Here is a 13,567-nt window from a genome sequence, read left to right on the forward strand (position 1 = left end):
ACCGTTGGAACTGCAGTTTCTATACCCAGTGCTTGATTCCTTACTTTACGAACCTATTCCAGTCGCCTACATACTTGTGTTCATCCATTATATTACTGCAGCTGGTTGTTTTGCTTTGCAATAGTTGAATTGATCCGTTTTAACTTGTCATTTTGCGATGAATAACTACCTAATATAGCTAAATTACATGATCGGTCACGCTGTCATCATGCTGTCACAGTAGGCATAGGGGGTACCCAAGTTATGACAGGTTTGTGTCTTGAACTACTCGATCCCACACCTCTTGACCTGAGGCATTACTTCTCAGTATCAATAGAGACTGTCATATACCATATATTGAGGTACCAATCCAGACATCCAGATCTCAGATCCGATATAGATCCATTGGTTATATCCATCATCGCCAGAATTGAGGAGTAGCTCTTTGGCATAGATGAGTAGCAATTGTTTTACAGAGATCAACCAGCCTTGGTCAGTCTATTCAACTTACTTGCCTTGATGTCCATTCACATTTTCAGCACTCTAGTCAATCCAAGAGTAGTCCAGCATCCACCCCACCCACATCCAAGTCAGTGGCACCTCAAGCTGGTAGCTCCTCCATGAAGGGCTTTATCTTGGACACCAAGACCAATACCAATACTCTTGACATTGATAAGGGTAATTCCAGAGTGACAATGCAAAGTATTGATTCTGGTCATTCTGGTCGGCACAAGTTGAAGTGCTCTCATCACCAGTGCACCTTATATCAAGGTGACAAGGATGCTGGCTTACCCTCGAAGAGAGCAAGATTATTGAAAATAACCGTACATCATAATCTAGATGATAAGAGGTCCAATACCCATATTTTAAAGTGGAGTCACCCCTGCGCTCCAGGTTCTGATACCGTAAATTATCTCAATGAGTGTATGCTTGAGCTTTCCCATATTACTCGCTGAGCTCTTGCTACTCACCTCAGATATTGGTGCCTTTGCACTCACAAACTTGACCTCATGAAGGCTATTCATGAAGATCAAATGGAGTTGACACAAGCAGACTTGAGGGATGTTGATCTTCAAATCGGATCAATCCAAAATGTACTTTGCGACCGGGGGGGTCGAGGCTATAGGGAATAGGGGGCATGAATTTGACCCTCGTGATGGTGACTGTAAATATTGGCACGCCAGTCATTCCTCCGACAATGAATCCTTATGCATTCTTGCTTCTGAATCTGATGGAAGCTGTTCGGAGTCGGACGAATAATTTGGTCTATGGTGTTCTGTGCTGTTGTTTCATATGTCCATAGTGTGTGATGTATGTACTTTTGTTCCTTTGCAAGCAAGCATGCTGACTTGATATTTCCTTCTGTTTAGTGCCAGCTTGAGTGAATCTATGGCCAAGGTTGGGCATAGGTTGCATGTTGTGTGACTAATAAGTTATTCAATACATGAAAAATGATTATGACCTCACTGAACAAGACATGCTAGTGATCGCTGCACTGTACACCTCTCTAATCTCCAATCATGCGGCCACATCCAACAGCATGGTAAGTTTTGGACAGTTATTCCTTTTGGTTGAGATCACCGAACACTAGTATAATCTCAGTGATGTCTCAGCACTCAAGCTCGATCCTGTATTGAACTTAAAATTACCAGGCTGTCGCCCCAAAGTCTAACATGATCATGCAGTCTTATTACAATTATCTATGCACAAGGTTATCACTGGTGGCGGCTTACCAGAAGAGATTAAAGTAATTGAGTCTGTGCATAGGAGGGTTGTCATGGATATGATCATGATAAGAGGTTGGAACAAAAATACTACAAAGAAACAAAAACAAGCAATGCACACATATGTTAGAGAGGTGGTCAATGAAGTGAAAGTGTTACTTGAGTGCAGTGATACATACTGGATATGACATACTACACCCTGCTGCATGTGCTGACTTACAATCAGGACTAGATACAACATCTGCCCTCATGACCCTTGTCATCCAGGGCTTGACATACTGTCACTTGAGACTTGTAGACAATGCAGGAAAAGAGTGCCTGCCTCATTACCGCAACTACCTTGAGCCGCAAGACAAGTCGCTGTCTGTCGAGGATCACATTCCAAAAAGGAAGTGAAGATAGTCCTGGCTTAAGTCAGTGTGCCTAGACCGGTGTGACAATCATACCAGCGCTAGGCGCGTATGAGTGTCATAGGCATATTTTGCCTTGCCTAGAGGAAAAGAGTAAGGCGCTAGTCACCAGCGCTATTCAGCTCCCAAGCTATCCGCTTTGGAACCACTTTTCTCCCATAGCGCGCTACCCAGTCCGACGCCTAGGTATTCCGTCCTCCCATGTCCTGCCTATGTCCACCTACCTCCGCTGGTGCATTATTAGTCCTTAAATGTCGCTACTCATCAGTCGCAGGTCTTAACATGTTTCCTCATGTTCCGCAGCACTGCATGTCCTATTACCTGTCGCTACATCGTGCCCTCGCCAGTGTCGCTACTATTTGCCTACGCACTCCCAAACTTTTACGCAGTATGATAAAATGACCTGTCGCACATACAGTACAGTACTTCCCTTCCCTGGACCTTTGCTGGTGTCGGAGTCACTTTAGTCGCTATATCCTAGTTTTGGTGCAATCGATTCCGCTCTTGCCAATCTCTCTGATCGCGTGTCGCTTGACTTGCTTTAAGTGCGCGTCGCTAAAGTTTTCCTCATAAGTTCGACTTTCACAATGTCGGGATCGCTATCGGTAGTCAAGCTATAATCTAGTCGCTATCGGGCATTTCACTTGCACTGTCTTACCTTACTCCTCGCTTTCGCTCCCTTTGATTTCTTCTCGCTGTCGCTAGTCGGACATCGCGTAGCGCTATCACATAAAACAACTTGCATAGTGCCTCTCACTTAACACACGTTTCTCTGTCGGAACTCACTTGTCGCTAGTCACTGATTGCTATAGCGCTACTCATCAGTTTTAGATCTTAGGTCGCTATAGGTTATTAGTCCTTTGCACTATCGCTACCCTTGCATATTAGAAGGGAGTTGCTTCAATAGCAGTCCTCTTGGGTCGAATACTACACTCGCGCCTATTTGGATAAGTAGTGCTAGTTTCTAACTGCTTAGTCGCTATTTCTCTTTCACAACTGGAGCCCACCATGAGGGGGCCATTTGAAGCTGGAAGGCACACCGCCTAGACCTACCGAAACCCGAAAACCTCGCGACCTTAGCGACATTTCATAAGAAGATTTTTTTTACTCAGTGATAGATTCCACCAACAAAGAAGTCGAGGACAATTAACATCACATTACCTTCCGCTCCCTCGAGTTATGTTCGTGACTGTAGACACTCCCTCCACCGCATCATCACTTACCCCCTCTACTCCGTCTCATGACAAGTCACCCAAAAGGCAGAACCTTTTCGTACCCGCCTCCTTCATACCTAGCTCTATCCCATCTCCGCAAAAGCAACTAAGCACTCTCCCACTGTCCATACCCGACCCCACTATTCATACCGTGTCTTCCTCGACAGCACCGTTTACTACCGCCCTTCCTCCAGTCATACAACCTGCTCAACCTGTCCAACCCGCCATCATGTCTTCCGCACCATTCAAGATGCCTCTTAGAGGAACTGACGCTGCGCCAAAGTTCAATGGCACACCAAGACTATGCAGGACTTACCACTGAGCAGCGCATCAAGGCTGCAATCCGATATGCACCTGTAGACAAGTTGGAAACATGGGCATCAAGACCTGCTGCAAAAGGTAAAGATTGGGACATACACGATGATGGGATCCTGGTATGTTACACAGCTTCAAGGAAGTAGGGTTGAAGTAGACATTAAAAATGTGACCACTGAGACGTTCAATGGAGTTGTTGAATGGCAGGATGTGTATTCACTTGTCGTGAATAATTTCTTGCTTCTCTGACATGTGTTCAAACTTCCATTGAATGTGTGGGCTCTCGTCCATGCGACTTGGGGTCTGAATGCTTGGCATGGCCACTGAGGTTAGTGGATATCAAAATATCAAAATAATGTACCATTGCCCACACAGATAAAGTTTCCCTCGTGATGAAGCTAGACAATGTCTCAGCGGATGTGAATAGACAACGCTAAATTAGATCTACCTAGACAATGTCTAAGGCTACATGTCAGCAACAAGAGTAAGTACAAGTAGTAAGACATGCATACCTCAGCGGACGTGAATAGACAACGCTGAGGTAGGGCTTTGTGCAAGAAGACTTTAAGTATCAAATGGACACATGTCCGAGACGGAAAGACGATACCAGTGACAACGTGTGATGAGGTGATTTTGACATATGTCCCTGAAGATGTGGATGGCGTCGTCCATGTGCATATGTGGATTGCCAGTGGTCAGTATTTGACCTACCGTGGTTCGCATCCGTGTTCTGTATTTGTTGGTGGTTTTCCGGGTTCTTGTTATAGCATTTTTCGTGATGCATATAGCGTCATTTTCCTCGATCCGATTCCTTCGTTGCCTGTGAATCATGCCCTATCTTCTTCTGTCAATGGATGTATTCCTTGGCATGGTAATATTCCCGTTGTCAAGCATGTAGGCCATAACCAATGAGTGCTACAGTCTATATCGTTTGAGGAGAAGGCTCTCATGGATGCTCTTTTGTTAAGGTCCGTTGTCTTCTTATGTTGTTGATGCCTTATTTAAATTTCTGTCTGGTGCAGCCTCTCTATGTTATTGTGGAGTCCTCAATGATGCTTTGCTTCAATGTCTACCGTGGTGTAATTACAATTGTTCTATGTATCTTAACAATCGTCTTTTGCTAGCTTCTTTGATTGGGTCAGTCCCGCTCTTCATATACCACCACAGTGTTCTTGCAAGCTCTTCTACATCTACATCACACTCTGGTGACCATGCATCGAAATTTTCTCCATTCTTAACCACGAATATGTCTCCCTGTGGACAATTCTTTTGCCAAAGATCTCTAGCATGATAGGATGATATGGTTGGTCATCATCTGCTCTGTGTGCATGATAGATATGATAGTACCAAGAGGTGATCGATATTTGTTGTGGAAACAATACTATCAAGGGTATCATCAGTTTTCCCCTTGGTAGTATTGCCTCAATCACTCATAAAGCATCTACATCTGACTGTGGGCGTTCTTGGTTAATTGGTTGGAGCCAGTTCTTCAATGATATTAACCCCTCTTTGACATCGAAAGATAGGGGTATATCACACGGAACTATGACCCCAATGCATGGCACTAGCGCTTCATGTTGGGTTTTTTCTGACCATAACTTCTTAACTCTCTTTAAGAAGCTCAGTATGATTTGACGGTCACTCTGACAAGATGCTCACCTTGGAGCTGACATACCATCCCACATGTTCTTGTTTGAGCTGCTCACATACTTGCTGATTCGTAAGAGTCTGTCCATTATTGAGGGATCTGATGGCCTCTATGAGTATTTGTGTCATTGGTGGACTCTTGTTGTCTAGCCCGTCCATGGATGATTGTGTATTTAGCAGTATATTGAACGTCCTAAGCAATACACACAAGATTCTGACATATCCTTTTTTATATTACATACACCGGTGGTGAGGTCATGTGATACACAAGTCGTCATTTATGTAGTCTTAGTCAAATAGCCAACCTGTCAATCTTGCTCATTGCTTGAGTTTCTTCTTCAGGCGCTGGTCCAATATTAAGAAGTGAAATTGCCAGCATCTCATACTGCACTCGCGATTGCCACTTGCCATCTTCTCCTTTCTTGGAGTATCGCGTCAACCTCATCTCCAGGAGGATGAGATCATCAGCCTTCAGATCTGCCAGGTTCCACAGCGGGCGTTCATCGTATGTCTTAAGTGATCCTTCCTCCCTAGCATTGTAGACTGCATCGAAGAGAATTGCCTGGACTAATGTGTTAGCATGAATAAATGACATTGAGCATGTGTTACCTCTGTCTGCTCATTGTTGCTCTTTGCATTTTGCCATTTGATGGCTCTGATGCTGTGGGTGGATTGTTGGTTCACGGCTATGGTAGTTTGAGCATAATAAGAAGTATGTGACCGAAAGCAAACACTCATGCAATACAGGATTAGATAATTTCGCCAGTAATTGCGCACTCTGTTGTGCCAGGTTCTGGGAAAGTGGAAGCATTGTGATGGATGCTTGATTCTCAGGCACTCCTTGCCTGGTGAACCACTTGCATGTGATATGGCCTACTACCCATATGGTGAGTGGTTCTCCAGTGGCTGGGTCGCATAGGATTTTGCTGCGGTCGTTTACCAGTTTGTATTGTCCCCAGGTGGTGGTCGGCAATAGTTTTCCCAATGCGTATATGTTAGCCCTCTGGTTAATGTAGTTTGATAACTTATAGAGATGTCTATGCAAGTGTCAACGACCATTGCCATCTATTGAATGTATATACTTACATTTTCAATGAATCTGGATAATCGCTCATGGCATCTCCATCTATGAGCAGTTTAGTCAGGTTGGGGATATATAAATACGTGTAAGAATGTAATGACACCACAATTACACTGGATAAGACTTCTTGCCAGTCCTTGATTAACACGGTCTACGACTTTTCTTCTTTCGTGGTAGATAACGTGTGAGTTCTTGGGAGGCTCGCTAAACCAATCAGTCAGATTAACTTAGCCGGAGCTTTATTATCTCTGATTGAAACTATGGGATTGTCTAGGATATACCGTCTAGACACTTGAATTGGTTTCCTGAATATACGATTAACTGTTGAGAAGCTGGTCTCAAATGTGACTACGTTGACCAAAGCTCGTGTTGGTCAATATACAAATACCTGGTGAGAATGCTGGTCTCACAAATAACAACAATGACCAAAGCTCGTGTTGGTCAGTATACAAATACCTGGTGAGAACACTGGTCTCACAAATAACAACGGTGACCAAAGCTCGTGTTGGTCAGTAAACACTACGTGGTGAGAACACTGGTCTCACAAAACTGGGTTTCTATCGCGAGAAACTTACGTAATCTCATGGGAAACACTTTCCCTGCACTTGTCTGGACAGTTCTTACAAAGGAAATGGGCTTTGTAAGCAGCAATTTGTTCAGACTGAAGCTTCTTAGGTGAGAGTTCAATTTGCTCAAGTGGGAGATTCTTGAATGCAACAAGTGGGAGATCTATTTTTTGGGGGGGAGAATGGGCTCTCCTTATATACATTTTGTGTGGGAATATTATGTAAGTAAAAGGTGATGTAATGACTTCAGAATGTGAGAAGAATATTCCAAAAACTGGAGCAGAATGTTCTAGCAGGTGCAAAAGAACATTCCAGAATATTCATGGTGGGATAATGACATCATTCTGAGTCACTATGAGTCACTATGAGTCATTATGAGTCATTGGAATGTTCTAGCAAATTCCATGGAACATGACATCATTATGACATCATACCCTGTAGGTACAATTTTATGAAGCATCTGATTAGTCAGAGCATCCTAATAGAAAAGTAAAGTAAAGAAACACTAGAGAAAACAACTCAGAAATAATGGAACAAATAATAGTACACAATACACGGGCTTTTTAGATAGGTTTTTGTTAGGCTTTGAACTTTTCTCTATGGGTTTCTCTAGCCAAAGTGAATAAGCCAAATGAAAGGCAATACCTTAACCTTCATTTTGCTTCTCATATCAACTAGGTCATTATGTGATTCCCATCTCACATATGACTTTTCTTCAAAACATGGTGGATTCATGAATCACTGAGGGAAAACTGAAACTATTGGACCAGGGTTTGATACCAAGGTATGGGTTGACTAGTCTGAGGACTAAGCTAACAGACTTTGTCTTTTAGGGGGATACCTAGTAGTCATGTCCATGCATGATTCCAAAATCATGCAGGACAACGTCTCTTGGGTAGATGTGCTGGCTTCGGCACATCCCTCTTTTGCATCATCTTGGTTGTCATGAGTCGGCCTGTTGGTGCAATCCTGCCTTCAAGTCAGTCAATGTCCTCTCCATCTCTTTATTGCAAGGTAGGCTCACTCAGCAATTTGCAAATCTCCTGCACTATCATCTCTTTCGTCAGCTCTCTCCCTGCCTCCACTAGACACCCCTTTCCAAGTGGTGTGAGTGGAGCAAAGCATCTTCTTATGAAAGATATACTCACCTGTGTCAGTCATCTTAATCTTTTTATTAGGCCATGTGTGCGTTGCCGATTCTCTATCTTCGACAACATTGTTTTTAGATTTGACCATGATGATGTCGTTGGTTAATCAGATTGCATGAAATTTGTATTAAATAGCTTCTGACTCGTAAATAAACAACGGCAAAGTACCTGCAACATGATTAGTCATTTGAAGCCCCTTATTCTTTGTCGAAGATCAACATAGTATGCCTTTTCTTGATTACTCTTTCTTGCGAAGGCGGCGTAGTGGTGTGTTTTTGGTTGGGTGGCTTATCAGCCTGATATGAATAGTCAGTGTAAAAATGTCCTTTAATTTATCCGGATGCTCACCTCAGCTAACTGTTGCACATAATGTTCCGGAATTAATCACACAACGTGTGTGCAAGTCAGAAAGCACTTTAGTATTGTGCCCTTGTGTCAATCTCGACTCATTACGAAATCCAATTCAGCCCCGACATCTACGAAATCACCTTCTGTCAAATGAATAGCATCCATGGGCAGGACTTTGCCTTTGCCTGTTAAGTCAGCTACAGTCAAAGGATGGACAACATTCCACAATTCCTGCACACAGATGTATTTGCCTCCTGGATCTTGTGCGGCCATGAGCGCAGGTTCCTTCAATTGTTGGGGTTGATCTCTCTGTCACTATCTTGTCAATTCCATCTAGCCAATGTACGTAGCGCACACTAACCTTAATGAATGCCCACCTTTGCAAGTACAATTCTTTCCTGCTCACGATTCCTTGCATTGGTACATGCAAACATCAACTGACATATTCACAGGCAAGATTAAGGGAATGGATGGTAGCTTCCCAAGCTTGTTGGTGTCCTCCACATGAAATATGCATGTATTGGACAGCGCATGTAACTTCTGATTCATCCCTGCAATACCTGAGCTACATGTCATTATATAACTTTACATCAAGTACTCACCCAGACCAATATCCGAACCTCTCGATACAAAATCTGCCTAACATTCCTTGAAGACAGATGGCCACAGGATAGATGGTTCCCGGTTGCGCGTCTTCTACATCTTTGTAGATTAGGATGTGGTCCCTTGACTTATCTTTTTGCTTGGGATCTTGATATACATCTGCCCATTTCGCCATGGCTTGCAATGAACATGGAAATAATTGCCATGCAACATAGCCTTCATCTCCTTGCAACCTCCTAACCTCGTTCTTCATAGCCTTAGGCCACAACTCAAAAGCCATAGTGTCTTCAGAAGCTGCGAACTTGATAATGCATCATCAAAACTGAGAGTGTGGTGTGAAAGCTTACCAGCTAAGAAAGACATGATGGTAAGAATCAGATTGAGCAATGGGCGTAATGTTCACCCTTGCTGGACCAGTCTGTCTTGGTTTTTTGATGTCATGTCCAAATAAGTCACGTGCTGGTTCTGTTTCCATCCACCACAATAATCCAACTAAAAAAAAGCAATAATGATGCTACTTCATCATAGGCCAGATTCGCCAGAAGTGATATGTTTATGCAAATTATAGGACAACTCCGGCAATGGTATAGATGGGGGAAATAATTGTCGCAGTCTGGCGATAACACAGAACACTGCCGTGCCTGCAGCCTCAGTGTGTGAACACGTCTAAGTTGAAGAACACTCTACATACTAATTATGTGCCTACCCAGTGCTGTGTGGTTCGATGCCTTTTGTCTGTCAAGAACTGTGTCTTGTAGGCAAAATGTACTGCAGACTTGGGCTAGGGGTTGCACCAAAGAGGTGACTAGCTCACAAATCGTGCAAGTGGTTGCGTCACCTCGGTTCTTTTCTCACCAATATGCATCAAAATTTCAGGCCATGGAAACAACCTTACAAAACTCGAGAAAATGACTACCATTAATGTTCGACACGCCTTAATCTTGATTATTAACGTGTTTGAGGAACATGTGAGCACCTTGTCATTGTTAAGCTTGAGAATTTTCACTTGTTGGGCATTAGTAAATTTTGCAAGCAGTAGAACCTGGACACATTGTCCCAGTGCAATCTCATCAACTAGAAAGCAACTAACTACTCGACACTGAAGCCAACACACACAGGTGTGCCGATCGATAAGCAAATATTTACCCGGATCCTACATAACTTTATGTCTGTTGACTTTACTTGTGACCTCATCTTGCTATCCCTTTCTGACTTCAATGGACAGCGCACGAACAATGATCATATGCAAATGTCATCTCCCTGACACGTCATACATTGTTATGTTGATATGTCACACATTTTTCGACCTTTCTATCTTGCTTCAAATACTTTTGACGTGTCATCATCGCTAGGTTGTCTAACCGTCGCATTTCTTCCCACATATCACCTTGGAGAGATGTTAAGACCGTAGCTCAAGGGTAGACGGATCTGAAGGGCTTGACCTCAGCTCGTGCGCTGTGCCCCTTACCCGAGTATGTGCCCTTAATTTCAGAATGAAGTCCAGATGGAATCCGACGAAGTCCGAAGGACTTCCGGAGGCTGGCTACTCTGGTTGAGTGCTGGAGGACTTCCGGATGAGTGCGGGAAACTTTCGGATGAGTATAGGAAACTCTGGAAGAGTTTCACCCGCTGCATTAGATCCGAAGGTAAGCTCCCTAGATGGAAACACATAGAAGATTGGCTGCAAGGGACAGAGTCCAAAGCAGGATAGGGTAGGAGGAGTGGTCTGAAGGACAGGACGTCCGGAGGTCCGAAGGTTAAGACGTCCGAAGGTTGCGTCGTCCGAAGGTTACGACGTCCGAAGGTTGCGACGTCCGAAGGTTGCGACGTCCGAAGGTTACGACGTCCGGAGGACCGGAGGAGCGGACAGGATTCTAGGACAAGAGAAGAAGGGCTACAACGGACAAGGTCTGGAGTAGAAACAGACGGAGGTAGACTACACTATGGTAGAGTCGGATAGACAGGGTTTAGACAGAAGTCTCGGAAAGACAGGAAGTGCCGGAAAGGCAAAGCTTTGGCTTAGGGAGTCAATCCCTAAGCATGGATATAGACGGAAGGATAAATCCGGAGGACCGGAAGGTTGGCCTAGGGAATCCTTCCCTAGGCCTAAGGAAAGGCAATACTAAGATGGACTGAAGTCCGAGATCAGAATGAGTGAAGTCTAGGATGCGAGAGAGCAAGTCTATGTTGAGCAGAATCTAAGATGATATTCGAACTAAGGAAACTTTACAGGAGTTGTACAGAGGTTTATATACTGGACGGCATCCGAGAGGATCAGTAAGCTGAAGACAAATGCTATGTATGAGCATGTGGAAACATATTGGTAAGTATGAACGGAACATAAACAAATGAACTCAGAGATGAACAAAGTACAAGGATCAATAAGCAAGACGGAAACACAGATAACCGAAGTCCGGAGTCAAGAGGATTACCATAAGGAGATAGACGCTGATTTAAGGTTTGAGCTTCGGATATGAGTATAGGTCGGATCCGGAGGTCTAGAGATATCGGATGAGGCGTCTGGATATCGGATGAGCGGATCCGGAGATCTAGGTGAAGACGAGACTAGGATATAGATCATGGATATCATCTGGTAGTCTAGGGAAGGTAAAGTCTCAGGTAGGATGAGCTCGGATCCGATGGGATCAAGGGTGGATGAAGCAGGCATAGCTGTGGAGGTCCGAAGGTATGGATATATGGATGTACGAAGGTGTACGGATCCGAACCGATAGTGGACTGGAGGACTGCAGGCATGGATAAGGGTGTGGAGTCATGGATAAGGGTATGGAGGTCCGGATGTGCATCCGGAAGGCGTCCGGAAGGCGTGGGAACATCATCGGACATAGGTCCAGAATACGGGATATGACAAGAGATCCATAAAGAGTCCTGGATAAAAACCATTACAAAATCACCACATCTTCTAAACAACTAGCTTGGGATAACATTACATAGATACTTTGAAGGGATTTTGCACCGGTGAAATCAATGACAACTTTTGGCATTGTGCTCCCTTGAATCTTATAGTCTGTGAAAGCCCAGCCCAGTAATATCAGCAATTGTATGCACCTGACATAGATCTTCTTTGCTTCAGTTGGAAATTCAAAACTACTTGTCACTGGCAATATCGGTACGACTTTATCAGAAAGCCCAGGTATGTATAAAGTGCTGTCAGGAATGTGTACTAAAGCACATACAGCAAATTTGTTACCTGTGTTATCGACATTGTAAGTCACAGACTTCAGTATACCTCTGCTACCATTGATGATCCTGCTACTGGTCGCGGCATTTTCGGTAATCATTACGGACATGCCAGGAATCAGCGGCAATTTACCAATTGCATCACTTGTGCTAGAAGTGCTCATCTTCCACAAACGGCGTTGTTGCTCACTTATCACAGGTTTTTTAGATATTTTGTCACGCGCATGATACATCTCGAAATGTTGGCCTGATTTGATTGCGAAATTCCATGCCTTTGACTCATTCAATGCGTCTTGCAGAAATTTTCCAGTGACCACAATTGGGGCATCTTTAAATTTGACGAATTGTGCGGGTGAGTGATCTTTGATTGCATCAAGCAAACGGCTTTTTAGGGTGTCATAATCACTCTGATCTGTTAAACCTACAGCGCATTTTTTAGTCTTGCCTATACAGATTCAATTAAGAAGATCAACAAAGGCGGCATCATCTTTTGCCTGCCAATTTTGTCTAAGTTCTACAATAGTATTCACCTGCTGCCACAGAAAGCGCCATGAAGTGCAGATTGTCCTTTGATTGTTTGTGTAGTCGCAGGTGTGAGGCGATTCACAAGCACATGACTGTACAAAGCATTCGATTTCGGTGGACGTAATTGCCCAATGTCTCCCCAAAAAATGACATTGATTCCCCCGAAAGATTTGTCTCTTGTGCTTGCATCCCACGATTTAGCTTGAGATATTTGGTTTGATACTTGTATCATCAGTTCCGCAGACATCAACGACACTTCATCCAAAATAAGATATTCTACATATCACCAGACAAACACGGGATCCTCCTGCTTGATGGGTACTTGTCTCTTTGGCAAAAAGGTCATTGCATGAATGGTATATCCATTGATGAAAACTGCTGTGCTCCTGGTCGGCGCACTCAATGTCAATTTCTCAGGTGCCCCACATCACTTGAATAATTCCACCATCACACAAATCACATGGCTTTTTCCTGAGCCACCTATCCCAGTTATAAACATGAGTAACTGCTGGACATCATCGTGCACAAAATGCTCGCCAATGATCCTAAAGCTCATCTCCTGTTCAGCATTACCATTTAATTCAAACTCTTTAACAATGTCTTCTAATATAGTCATTTTGTCTGCCCGCATGAGCTCAGGACGATGAAATATATTTGTGATTTCGACATTTTCTTCCATCTGCGCCAAAGACAACGTAGGAGAAGTCTCTTGTTGCTCAAGACGTGCTCATTTCACTTCTGCATCAGTTGCACCAACATCTAATGGATGTTTGCATTTTTAGCCGCCTTCATGATAGTTGTGTATTCCT

At 43.7% G+C, this 13,567-nt stretch overlaps 4 protein-coding genes across 4 annotated transcripts; 1 reads left to right on the forward strand and 3 right to left on the reverse strand.

Annotated features, from left to right (window-relative positions):
- Nucleotides 1–3,292: 3,292 nt before the first annotated feature.
- DFJ58DRAFT_729032 (uncharacterized protein) lies at nt 3,293–3,649 on the forward strand (the record flags this gene model as incomplete). Its single annotated transcript, XM_041385685.1, has 1 exon — nt 3,293–3,649. One exon carries the CDS (start codon nt 3,293–3,295, stop codon nt 3,647–3,649), a length of 357 nt encoding a protein of 118 aa, XP_041242911.1.
- A 1,932-nt stretch (nt 3,650–5,581) lies between these two features.
- On the reverse strand, nt 5,582–6,404 carry DFJ58DRAFT_729033 (uncharacterized protein; the record flags this gene model as incomplete). Its single annotated transcript, XM_041385686.1, has 4 exons — nt 5,582–5,851; nt 5,899–5,975; nt 6,022–6,326; nt 6,376–6,404. 4 exons carry the CDS (start codon nt 6,402–6,404, stop codon nt 5,582–5,584), a joined length of 681 nt encoding a protein of 226 aa, XP_041242912.1.
- A 2,115-nt stretch (nt 6,405–8,519) lies between these two features.
- On the reverse strand, nt 8,520–9,398 carry DFJ58DRAFT_842249 (uncharacterized protein; the record flags this gene model as incomplete). Its single annotated transcript, XM_041392806.1, has 5 exons — nt 8,520–8,717; nt 8,810–8,843; nt 8,875–8,997; nt 9,035–9,329; nt 9,383–9,398. The coding sequence occupies 5 exons, from the start codon at nt 9,396–9,398 to the stop codon at nt 8,520–8,522; spliced, it is 666 nt and encodes a 221-aa protein (XP_041242913.1).
- Nucleotides 9,399–11,935: 2,537 nt separating this feature from the next.
- On the reverse strand, nt 11,936–13,437 carry DFJ58DRAFT_716736 (uncharacterized protein; the record flags this gene model as incomplete). Its single annotated transcript, XM_041384257.1, has 9 exons — nt 11,936–12,308; nt 12,342–12,594; nt 12,616–12,673; nt 12,707–12,740; nt 12,764–12,980; nt 13,010–13,013; nt 13,051–13,156; nt 13,190–13,379; nt 13,401–13,437. 9 exons carry the CDS (start codon nt 13,435–13,437, stop codon nt 11,936–11,938), a joined length of 1,272 nt encoding a protein of 423 aa, XP_041242914.1.
- Between the last annotated feature and the right edge of the window lie 130 nt (nt 13,438–13,567).

This window comes from Suillus subalutaceus, assembly GCF_016647625.1.
Source record: "Suillus subalutaceus strain FC151 chromosome Unknown DFJ58scaffold_67, whole genome shotgun sequence".
In the NCBI taxonomy this organism is placed as follows: Eukaryota; Fungi; Basidiomycota; class Agaricomycetes; order Boletales; family Suillaceae; genus Suillus; species Suillus subalutaceus.